The sequence below is a fragment of the Octopus sinensis genome, unplaced genomic scaffold (genome assembly GCF_006345805.1).
Source record: "Octopus sinensis unplaced genomic scaffold, ASM634580v1 Contig11448, whole genome shotgun sequence".
NCBI classification, from domain to species: Eukaryota; Metazoa; Mollusca; class Cephalopoda; order Octopoda; family Octopodidae; genus Octopus; species Octopus sinensis.
In genome coordinates this window covers 87,501-100,000 of record NW_021832375.1, presented here as the reverse complement: position 1 = coordinate 100,000, position 12,500 = coordinate 87,501, and the positions used below count along the sequence as shown (strand labels likewise).

Here is a 12,500-nt window from a genome sequence, read left to right as displayed (position 1 = left end):
TTCCTCTCTCTCACTCTTTCATTCTCTTTTTCTCTCTCTTTCTTTCTTGCTCTCTCACTTTTTGCCCTCTTTATCCCTCTCTTTTTCTTTTTATTATTCTTCCTCTCTCTCACTCTTTCATTTCACTTTTTCTCTCTTTCTTTTCTTGCTCTTACTGTTTTCTCCTTCTTTCTCCCTCTCGTTTTCTTTTTATTCTTCTTCCTCTCTCTCACTCTTTCATTTTTCTTTTTTCTCTCTTTCTTTTCTTGCTCTCTCACTTTTTTCTCCTTCTTTCTCCCTCTCGTTTTCTTTTTATTCTTCTTCCTCTCTCTCACTCTTTCATTTCTCTTTTTCTCTCTCACTTTTTTCTCCCTCTTTCTCCCTCTCGTTTTCTTTTTATTATTCTTCCTCTCTCTCACTCGTTCATTTCTCTTTTTCTCTCTCTTTCTTTTCTTGCTCTCTCACTTTTTTCTCCCTCTTTCTCCCTCTCGTTTTCTTTTTATTATTCTTCCTCTCTCTCACTCTTTCATTTCACTTTTTCTCTCTCTTTCTTTTCTTGCTCTCTCAGTTTTTTCTCCCTCTTTTTCCCTCTCATTTTCTTTTTATTCTTCTTCCTCTCTCTCACTCTTTCATTTCTCTTTTTCTCTTTCTTTTCTTGCTCTCTCACTTTTTTCTCCTTCTTTCTCCCTCTCGTTTTCTTTTTATTCTTCTTCCTCTCTCTCACTCTTTCATTTCTCTTTTTCTCTCTCTTTCTTTTCTTGCTCTCTCACTTTTTTCTCCTTCTTTCTCCCTCTCGTTTTCTTTTTATTCTTCTTCCTCTCTCTCACTCTTTCATTTCTCTTTTTCTCTCTCTTTCTTTTCTTGCTCTCTCACTTTTTTCTCCTTCTTTCCCTTCGTATTCTTTTTATTTTCTTCCTCTCTCTCACTCTTTCATTTCTCTTTTTCTATTTCTTTTCTTGCTCTCTCACTTTTTTTCCCCTCTTTCTCCCTCTCGTTTTCTTTTTATTATTTCTCTCTCTTCTTTCATTTCTCTTTTTCTCTCTTTCTTTTTTCTCTCACTTTTTTCTCCTTCTTTCTCCCTCTCGTTTTTTTTTATTCTTCTTCCTCTCTCTCACTCTTCATTTCTCTTTTCTTTCTATGTCTTTTCTTGCTCTCTCCCTTTTTCTCCCTCTCGTTTTCTTTTTATTATTCTTCCCACTCTCTCACTCTTTCATTCTCTTTTCTCTCTCTTTCTTTCTTGCTCTATCACTTTTTTCTCCTTTCTCCCTCTCGTTTTCTTTTTATTCTTCTTCCTCTCTCTCACTCTTCATTTCACTTTCTCTATCTTTCTTTTCTTGCTCTCTCACTTTTTTCTCCCTCTTTTCCTCTCTTTCTTTTTATTCTTCTTCCTCTCTCACTCTTTCATTTTTTTTCTCTTTCTTTTCTTGCTCTCTCACTTTTTTCTCCTTCTTATTCCCTCTCGTTTTCTTTTTATTATTTCCTCTCTCTCACTCTTTCATTTTTCTTTTTTCTCTCTTTCTTTTCTTGCTCTTCACTTTTTTTCCTTCTTTTCCCTCTCGTTTTATTTTTATTCTTCTTCCTCTCTCTCAATCTTTATTTTCTCTTTTCTCTCTTTCTTTCTTGCTCTCTCACTTTTTTCTTCCTCTTTTCCCTCTCGTTTCTTTTTAGTATTCTTCCTGTCTCTCACTCGTTCATTTCTCTTTTTCTCTCTCTTTCTTTTCTTGCTCTCTCACTTTTTTCTCCCTCTTTCTCCCTCTCGTTTTCTTTTTATTATTCTTCCTCTCTCTCACTCTTTCATTTCACTTTTTCTCTCTCTTTCTTTTCTTGCTCTCTCACTTTTTTCTCCCTCTTTTTCCCTCTCATTTTCTTTTTATTCTTCTTCCTCTCTCTCACTCTTTCATTTCTCTTTTCTTTTTTCTTGCTCTAACTTTTTTCTCTTCTTTCTCTTCTCGTTTTCTTTTATTCTTTCCTCTCTCTCCTCTTTCATTCTTTTTTCTCTCTATTTCTTTTCTTGCTCTCTCACTTTTTCTCCTCTTTCTCCCTCTCGTTTTCTTTTATTTTTCCTCTCTCTCACTCTTTCATTTCTCTTTTTCTCTCTCTTTCTTTCTTGCTCTCTCACTTTTTCCTTCTTTTCCCTCTCGTTTTCTTTTTATTCTTCTTCCTCTCTCTCACTCTTTCATTTCTCTTTTTCTCTCTCTTTCTTTTCTTGCTCTCTCACTTTTTCTCCCTCTTTCTCCCTCTCGTTTTCTTTTTATTATTCTTCCTCTCTCTCACTCTTTCATTTCACTTTTTCTCTCTCTTTCTTTTCTTGCTCTCTCACTTTTTTCTCCCTCTTTTTCCCTCTCATTTTCTTTTTATTCTTCTTCCTCTCTCTCACTCTTTCATTTCTCTTTTTCTCTTTCTTTTCTTGCTCTCTCACTTTTTTCTCCTTCTTTCTCCCTCTCGTTTTCTTTTTATTATTCTTCCTCTCTCTCACTCTTTCATTTTTCTTTTTTCTCTCTTTCTTTTCTTGCTCTCTCACTTTTTTCTCCTTCTTTCTCCCTCTCGTTTTCTTTTTATTCTTCTTCCTCTCTCTCACTCTTTCATTTCTCTTTTTCTCTCTCTTTCTTTTCTTGCTCTCTCACTTTTTTCTCCCTCTTTCTCCCTCTCGTTTTCTTTTTATTATTCTTCCTCTCTCTCACTCTTTCATTTCTCTTTTTCTCTCTCTTTCTTTTCTTGCTCTCTCACTTTTTTCTCCCTCTTTCTCCCTCTCGTTTCTTTTTATTATTCTCTCTCTCACTCTTTCATTTCATTTTTCTCTCCTTTCTTTTTCTTGCTCTCTCACTTTTTTCTCTTCTTCTCCTCTCGTTTTCTTTTTATTCTTCTTCCTCTCTCTCACTCTTTCATTTCTCTTTTCTCTCTTTCTTTCTTGCTCTCTCACTTTTTTCTCTTCTTCTCCCTCTCGTTTTCTTTTTATCTTCTTCTCTCTCTCACTCTTTCATTTCTCTTTTTCTCTCCTTTTTTTCTTTCTCTCTTTTTTTCTGCTCTCTACTTTTTTCTCCTTCTTTCTCCCTCTCTCGTTTTCTTTTATCCTTCTCCTCTCTCACCTTTCATTCTCTTTTCTTCCTCTCGTTTTCTTTTTCTCTCTCTTTCTTTTCTTGCTCTCTCACTTTTTTCTCTTCTTTCTCCCTCTCGTTTTCTTTTAATTCTTCTTCCTCTCTCTCACTCTCTCAGTTCTTTTCTCTCATTTCTTTTCTTGCTCTCTCACTTTTTTCTCTCTTTCTCCCTCTCGTTTTCTTTTTATTCTTTCTATCTCTCACTCTTTATTTCTCTTTTCTCTCTCTGTCTTTTCTGCTCTCTCACTTTTCTCTTCTTTCTTCCTCTCGTTCTTTTATCTTCTCCCTCTCTCTCACTCTTTCATTTCTCTCTTTCTTCCTCTCGTTCTTTTTCTCTCTCTCTTTCTTGCTCTCTCACTTTTTCTCCTTCTTTCTCCCTCTCGTTTTCTTTTTATTCTTCTTCCTCTCTCTCACTCTTTCATTTCTCTTTTCTCTTCTCTTTCTTTTCTGCTTCTCACTTTTTTCTTTCTTTCTCCCTCTCGTTTTCTTTTTATTATTCTTCCTCTCTCTCACTCTTTCATTTCTCTTTTTCTCTCTTTCTTTCTTGCTCTCTCACTTTTTCTCCTTCTTTCTCCCTCTCGTTTTCTTTTTATCCTTCTTCCTCTCTCTCACTCTTTCATTTCTCTCTTTCTTCCTCTCGTTTCTTTTTCTCTCTCTCTTTCTTTTCTTGCTCTCTTACTTTTTTCTCCTTCTTTCTCCCTCTCGTTTTCTTTTTATCCTTCTTCCTCTCTCTCACTCTTTCATTTCTCTCGTTCTTCCTCTCGTTTCTTTTTCTCTCTCTCTTTCTTTTCTTGCTCTCTTACATTTTTCTCCTTCTTTCACCCTCTCGTTTTCTTTTTATTCTTCTTCCTCTCTCTCACTCTTTCATTTCTCTTTTTCTCTCTCTTTCTTTTCTTGCTCTCTCACTTTTTCTCCTTCTTCTTCTCTCTCACTCTTTCATCTCACTCTTTCTTCTTCTCGTTTCTTTTTCTCTCTCTTTCTTTTCTCGATTTCTCACTTTTTTCTCCTTCTTTCTCCCTCTCGTTTTCTTTTTATCGTTCACCCTCTCTCTCACTCTTTCATTTCTCTCTTTCTTCCACTCGTTTCTTTTCTCTCTCTTTCTTTTCTCGATTTCACTTTTTTCTCCTTCTTTCTCCCTCTCGTTTTCTTTTTATCCTTCTTCCTCTCTCTCACTCTTTCATTTCTCTCTTTCTTCCTCTCGTTTCTGTTTCTCTCTCTTTCTTTTCTCGCTCTCTTACTTTTTTCTCCTTCTTTCTCCCTCTCGTTTTCTTTTTATCCTTCTTCCTCTTTCTCACTCTTTCATTTCTCTCTTTCTTCCTCTCGTTTCTTTTTCTCTCTCTCTTTCTTTTCTTGCTCTCTTACTTTTTTCTCCTTCTTTCTCCCTCTCTCTCACTCTTTCATTTCTCTCTTTCTTCTCTCGTTTCTTTTTCTCTCTCTCTTTCTTTTCTCGCTCTCTACTTTTTTCTCCTTCTTTCTCCCTCTCGTTTTCTTTTATCCTTCTTCCTCTCTCTCACTCTTTCATTTCTCTCTTTCTTCCTCTCCTTTCTTTTTCTCTCTCTTTCTTTTCTTGCTCTCTGGCTTTTTTCTCCTTCTTTCTCCCTCTCGTTTTCTTTTTATCCTTCTTCCTCTCTCTCACTCTTTCATTTCTCTCTTTCTTCCTCTCGTTTCTTTTCCTCACTCTTTCTTTTCTCGATCTCTTGTGTTTTTCTCCTTCGTTCTCCCTCTCGTTTTCTTTTTATTCTTCTTCCTCTCTCTCACTCTTTCATTTCTCTTTTTCTCTCTCTTTCTTTTCTTGCTCTCTCACTTTTTTCTCCTTCTTTCTCCCTCTCGTTTTCTATTTAATCTTCTTCCTATCTCTCACTCTTTCATTTCTCTTTTTCTCTCTCTTTCTTTTCTTTCTCTCTTTCTTTTCTTGCTCTCTTACTTTTTTCTCCTTCTTTCTCCCTCTCGTTTTCTTTTTATCCTTCTCCCTCTCTCTCACTCTTTCATTTCTCTCTTTCTTCCTCTCGTTTCTTTTTCTCTCTCTCTTTCTTTTCTTGTTCTCTTACTTTTTTCTCCTTCTTTCTCCCTCTCATTTTCTTTTTATCCTTATCCTCTCTCTCACTCTTTTATTTCTCTCTTTCTTTCTCTTGTTTCTTTTTCTCTCTCCTTTTTTCTCTCTCTCTTTCTCTGTTTCGTTTCTCTTTTGTCTTCTCTATAGTTCTCTCTCAATTTTCCTTTCCTTTCTTCTATTCTTCTCTTCATTTTTCTCTTTCTTTTTCTTTCTCTCTTCTATTTGTTTCAGTCATGAGACTGCGGCCATGCTGGGGCTCCTCCTCGATTTTTTCTTTTATGTGTGATCCCTTTTCTGTCTAATTAGCACCAACCTATAGCTCTCTTTTGCATCAGGGCTAAGTAACAGGGATGCAAATACACCAACACTGGTTATGATTTAGCAGTTGGGGACACTAACGTAGATACATATGCATACACACACACAACCTCCACTCAAAAATACACACACATTTGCTTGTCTGTATATACACATACACACACATACATATATATATACGAGTTAATAACACCTGTAAGGATGTGTTTTATCTATTCCCCAAAGTGAATGGAGCCTTGTCCAGGAGAAACCAACGTCGGCAGACCTTATCCCTCGTTCATCGGATGTTTTGGCCCTGAACCGTAACACCCTACTGTTGGTGTGTCAACAGAGGTGGCCAATTCACTGCTCCTCAACTCCTCATGCCTTCCAGCGTTAATCTTCTCTCTTACACCAAAGCCAGCAAAAGGCTCTTTCAGTTGCCTCTCCCATCATGCGCACAGCCACCTATCCCTCCTTACCTCACATTCCAGTTGCTGTAAAAATCCTCCATGCCGTCTGGGCAAGGAATCCCCTACAGCCAACCTCGACTGGGAATATCCATACCTGCCATCCCTTCTCCCTGCAATCCTGCAGAAGTCTCTTATATCTGTCACACTTCTGTTCATGGGCCTCGTTACCACCGGCTCCCCACGTGACTTTTCGTTCAATTATGATAATTTTCTGGGCCTTTTCAGACCACAGGACCACATCAGCCTCAGGGTTGTATGGACAACCTGGGGAAACTGCAATCTCTTTCCTAAGTCTACCTTCATATCCCATAGTTGTGACCCTTGCAGCAAGCTGTGTATTGCTTTTGCTGGCTTTACTGGTTTCTCTCCCTCTTTCACGAACTTAATTGCGGAAGTTATCTTCCCTTGGTGATGATGATTCTTACACTTTTACTGCTCCAGGGTGTGAGCAAGTATTTGTATCTGCCTTGAGAAAGAGTTATTCTGCACCGTTCCAAGATGTGTGCCAGAGTGCCCCTTTCCCACAAAGTCTACACTGCTGGTATTCCCTCAAACTTTATCTGTGCAGGTTTGTTGGCATCGGGAGTGTGTCATACACAGCTCCATGCAGGAAGGAGATGCGCAAAGGTTCCAGCCTCCACAGGTCAGTCCATGAGAGCTTCCTCTTAGGGAGATCCCATTTAGTCCATGCACTCAGAGATACCAACTCCACAGCTCTTTATTTCCTTTTATCTTCCTCCTGGTTCCACATTGCTTTCTGAGTCATAGTTCGCCTCTCCTTGGTGTCTACTTTCTTCTATTGTTGGAAATAGGAAGAGCCAAGTCCCTGGCGATCCCAACATGTAGCTCCAATTATGACGCGTAGGTCCAGCATGCCTTCAGCCTGAACGACAGCGGTGCTAGTTACCCACACCTTGTGGTAATACCTGCATGTCTGACAAGCTCGTCCTTAGAGTCCCTCTACACCACCATTACATTACATTTTGCTACTCTAAATTCCTCCATTAAGTACGACAGGGGAAGTTGTAGCCTTCCAGATCTTATGGACAGGCTGACTGAAGTGAAGCTTGGGAAACTCCTAGCAATCTTCGGAGGTATTTAGTTATCTTTCTCTCCACCCTTTCCACACTTGTCATTGGGGCATCATACAGCGTCAGCAACCATATGAGTCTTGGGAGCAGTCTGTGTTGGTAGAGCCATGCCCTGAACTTTCCTGGAAGCCCTGATCTATCAATCCTCATCAGCCACTTCTCTGCTTGCTTCACAATTTTGGTGACGTTGCTTCTCTCTGACAGCGACTTGTCAAACATCTTTTCAAGGCATTTACTAGGATTTACCTCTATTGATGGAATGCTCCTTGCACTTGAAGCCTGATTTTGTTGGTTACCTTACTGCCCTCCCTGATTACCATGCTCCTCGAAATACTTAGGAAGATGGTTCAATTCATGCATAAGCTCAAGGAAGAGAAATAAAACCACTTTATGTTTGTCACTGAATCTAATACAAAGTAATTATTTGAGACTAGATATCTGTGGGAACTTCTGGATGACACCAACTTCTGTTGAATATGTTCAAAATGTGAAAAAGTGGATACAAATGAAAGGAAACGATGGGGGAATAAAAACATAAATAAGGCAGTGCTTCATTTTAAATTAAGTGCTTCGTTAGTACTTTGTAGCCATACAAAATGTTAAAAGGTGTGAGTTGTTCATACACAACTGTAATACATCTGTTTAGACAATATCAACATCATCTGGAGGAAAACACCTCCCATCACAAAGTGGCAGACATACACCTACCATTGAATTACAGATATGATGGTCATCAAGAAAATAAAGGATGCTTCTTTCTGCATTTCACCATCTGTCAGCTCTCTTCACTCCTAATTTAAAACCAAGATTTCTGGTCTCCTACCAACAGAATGTCAATAAACTTAACAGAATCATCCTACCAACTGCTTCCTAACCATGACGGTCCTATACCAGTGATTCTCAAACCTTTTAAATGTGGTTTCTTTTCATTTGCCAAGGATTTCTCAATGTCCCTTTCCTTGCTACGACTCTATATAACACCTTTTTAATGTCGTTTCAATTAATACCAGATCAGATTAATTTCCCTCTCGATCCTAGTCTTGACATGGGTGACTACTTACCACAGAACCTTCACCAGAATAAGTGAATACTTGATGCTTCACCACTTAGTTTTCTTTACTGATCCAACCGTTGATACATAGCTTCAGTTAAACTCGGGTACACATTCTTTGTGTTTCATATATACATAACCTCATATAATATTTTCCCACAGCGCCCCCACACATGGGTAGTACTGACCTCACTGGGAAATCCTGCTCAATATTCCTGCAGACAATATCTTATCGAGTGACTACCATCCAGTCATTCTAACTTCCAATGTTTCAATTATGAAGTAAAAGTCACAAACAACCATCATATTTGTTCCTTTAGGTATCTTTCATTATTCAATGAACACCAGTACAATTTTATAAAGCCAGATCAAGAGGGGCTTGGTACCTATGTGACACACCAGTGTTTTCATATGATTGACAAAATCTGCATAAAATGGTGTAGCCCTTGACATCAGTAAAACCTTCGACTGCGTATGGCAAGAGGACTTCTTTAAAATGTCACCATCCATCTATGGACTCCATTTGTCTCTCATCTCATCTGAAAATTTCATTTCAGAATACTCCCTTGCAGTGTGTGATGATGGGTTTCTCTCTCATTCACATTCCATCTACTTTGCCATGCTCAAAATTCGGTCAAGAATAATATTCTTTTCTACTCAAGGCACAAGGCCTGACATTTGGGTGGAGGGGGCCATTCGATTAGACCGACCGCAGTAGGCAACTAGTACTTAATATACCGACCTAGGAAGGATGACAAGAAAAGTCGACCTCGGCGGAATTTGATCTCAGAACGTAAACACAGACGAAATACTGCTAAACATTTCACCCGGCGTGCTAACGCTTCTGCCAACTCGCTGCCTTGGTCAAGAATTTTATTATAACTTTCATGGCGATTAGCGGAAAGAGATGGAGAAAGAAATGAAATATTATGGAGAAATATATGCAGTTACTTTGAAGTTTTCAAATTGTGTATAAAATAATAAAGAAATAGGCAAATTTGAGAAAGCAATAAACAGAACAACTTACCTGGCTTGGCTTCTTCTTTAATAAAGTTTTCAATCCTTTCACATCATTATGGTAAATTTTATAAAAGATTGAGGCCATGTCTTCTGAATAAAAGATGACAAAAAAAGATTAAAACAGTTTTTAAAAACTTATAAAATGAGGTAAACAACAATAAACAGAAGTTGATGGTTCTAAAATCTTGCAAAAGATAACATTGATATTATAAACTTCAGTTTATCTAAAGTATTATTCATAGCTGAATGTTCTTCTTGACACTAATAAACCTAACAACAGTCATTGTGTTGTGTCTCTAGGTTAGATTACAGATTGACTGGTTACAATTAAACCCTCAATATTGGAATGTACAGTCTGTTGATCAACTACGTAGAGGCAGCGTACTTGTTGAGCTATAAATCTGTGGATCATACCCCAGCTACGGTGGAGGGCACTTTATATCAAAGACAAACTGATTCTCCGAAGAAAGGTAAATTTACGAAAAATAGTAAAAGAATCAATGAAACAGATTTTGTTCAATAAAACCTCCTGTATTGATTTTTGTCGAAACACTAGCAAAGTAGATGAGATCAAATCAGAAACTATCAACAAGTGCTTACTTTATAGATTTTTTCAAATATGTTTATGACTATTTCATAATTATTTAATAAATTTCCATTATATATATATATATATATATATATATATATATCATTGCCATCATCACTTAACGTCCACTTTTCATCCATTCATGAGTAAGATGGATGACAGGAGCCGGCCAGGTAGAAAAACTACCTGTCTATTTAGGAAAGGTATTTTACAGCTGGATGCCCTTCCAAATGCCAACCACCAGTTTTGTCCCACTGTATGACACCTTGGGCAAGTACCCAGTGAAAAAACTGCCAAAATGAAGTGTTTGTGTTTGTGTGGGTGTGTGTGTGTACCTGTGCATATATATATATATATATTATATATATATATATATATATATATATATGTATGTATGTATGTATGTATGTATGTATGTATATATATATATATATATATATTATAAAATGAGATAGGGGTTGAAAATTCAACCCCAGATATGATATAATTATATATTATAATTTATATTTTATATTTCTATTTCATTGTCTAATTATATTTACAATATATTTTGTATAATGCCTTTGCTGTTATGTAATGGTGTAATAAAGTATTGATTGGGTATCATCTGATGGTTGATGTTTGATTGATTTAAGTATGTTTCTCCATTTTCTAATTTTGTATATATATATATATATATATATATATATATATATATAATATATATATATATATATATATATAGCCCTTTCGCTGTTGAGATGGCGGCACTGGACACATATGTCGTTTTTATACCTTTTCACCTTGTCGCTCAGCAGTGGAAATATATCAGAAACATATTTCAACTAACCTAGATACAATATATATATGTGTGTGTGTGTGTGTGTACTTAAGGTTGGAATTTAAAAGTATTTCTTGTGAAGGGTATCGACTTGTAACCTTTAATTAAGATCTTAATACATAAGCATTACGAAAGATGTTTTATGAATACATTTGTGTACACTACACACCGAGACAAAGGCCAGATGACTGCTAGTATATATTATACACACTCATATATACATACGCATAGCAGACTTAATAACATAGGCCAAGTGAAGAATAAGAGAGGGAGGAAATGGAGGAAGCGAGGCATTGAAATAAACACTGGGTTTACAATTTGAAGTTCGGAAGTGTGGAAGTTGTAAAGATAATTTATGGACAGGTCAGAAAGAAAGCTAAAACAGCAAAAGGAGTGGGAGGGAGTCACAGTTACAGATAATAAATACATGAAACTTGACTTTATCACTTTTACACACACACAACACACACACACACACACACATTCAGCTTTAATTTATCGACACACATTAATTTACAGGGTACAACCTAAGACGAGTGGTCCCGGTGCGCGCAATCGCGTACAAGCGCATCCGAGCAAGCTAGTCGTGACTAGTCGATCCTTACTTTGTGTTTTTGTGTTTCATTTACTTTGCTAGGTAGTCGTTGTAGGATCGACTAGTCACGACTATCTAGCGCGCGTGCGCGAGTAAATGAGTGCGCGCACCAGGACCACTCTTCTTAAATAAATGGTATCCAGTTTCCACAGCGGAGAAATCCACCCTTGTTAAAACATATACACAAAACCCTACCATTTCAGGCTGACTTAACAGAGACCCTACTCTGTGTTACCTCCATCTCTGTCCCCCACAAAGCGGCCACGCCCTTGTAAGTTTCGTAACGAAAAACAACAGCATTAATTTCCTGATCTCATAATTGGATCACGCACTTTTACGATAATTAATATCGTATCATTAATTTATAGACACACAGACAGAGTTTAAGATGAAAGGATGTTCATTCAAGCGTTAAATGGTCCCAAATGAAATAAAAATGCCTTACCTCAGTTTAGTTTTAAACGGTTGCAACGGATCCGGGGTCCCAATTAATTTCAAATTTTCTGTTGCCGGATCTAAGTTCGATGGCAAGTAAGCGGAGATAACTCTCGAAATATAGGCGGGGTTGGGGTATGTGTTAAGTAGCTTGCGTACCAAGCACATGGTTCCGTGTTCAGTCCCACTGCGTCGCACCTTGGGCGAGTGACTTCTAATATAGCCTCGGCCGACCAAAGCCTTGTGAGTGGATCTGGTTGACGGAAACTGAAGAAAGCCCCGTCGTAAATATGTACATGTTTGGCCCGAGACTATAGTAGAAAACACTTGCCCAAGCTGCCACACAGTGGGACTGATCTCGGAACCAGGTGGTTGGTAATCAAGCTACTTACCACTCAGCCACTCCTACGCCTACAGTCTCAAAGACTGAAAATTATATTAGAATTCTCTATCTTATATTTTGTTTACACGCCCCCATACATATATATATATATATATTATATATATATATATATATATATATATAATATATAATATATATAATATATAATATATATTATATATATATATATATATATATATATATATAATATATATATATATAATATATATACATACATATATATATGTATATATATACATATATTTATATATATACATATATATACATAAAATAATAGTTATCGCCATACTAATATGGCATTCTTATAAAAATAAGAAAAAAGCTGTCCGCTTATTAGCTCCATGAGCTAATAAGCGGACAGCTTTTTTCTTATTTTTATAAGAATGCCATATTAGTATGGCGATAACTATTATTTTCCGGGAACGCTGCCGCTGTTCTCTTTTAGAAAGACTTAGTTATTTTAATATTTCTATTATATATACATATCATCATCATCATCATCATCGTCGTTTAACGTCCGTTCTCCATGCTAGCATGGGTTGGACGGTTCGACCGGGGTTCTGGGAAGCCAGAAGGCTGCACCAGGCTCCAGTCTAATC

General features: G+C 37.1%; 1 protein-coding gene across 7 annotated transcripts in view; it reads right to left on the bottom strand.

The window, feature by feature from the left end:
- Positions 1–12,500, bottom strand: part of LOC115228946 (E3 ubiquitin-protein ligase MIB2-like) — a 78,148-nt gene that overhangs the window by 37,055 nt on the left and 28,593 nt on the right. For 5 of the 7 annotated variants that reach the window (XM_029799390.2, XM_036499052.1, XM_036499053.1 and 2 more), the window contains one exon: positions 9,067–9,149. In XM_029799390.2, coding sequence (XP_029655250.1) covers positions 9,067–9,144 — 78 coding nt within the window. In that variant the 5' untranslated portion in view covers positions 9,145–9,149. Of the gene's footprint in view, positions 1–9,066; positions 9,150–11,508; positions 11,733–12,500 lie in introns of those variants that run through there. The other 2 variants (XM_036499050.1, XM_036499051.1) reach the window with 2 other exon arrangements.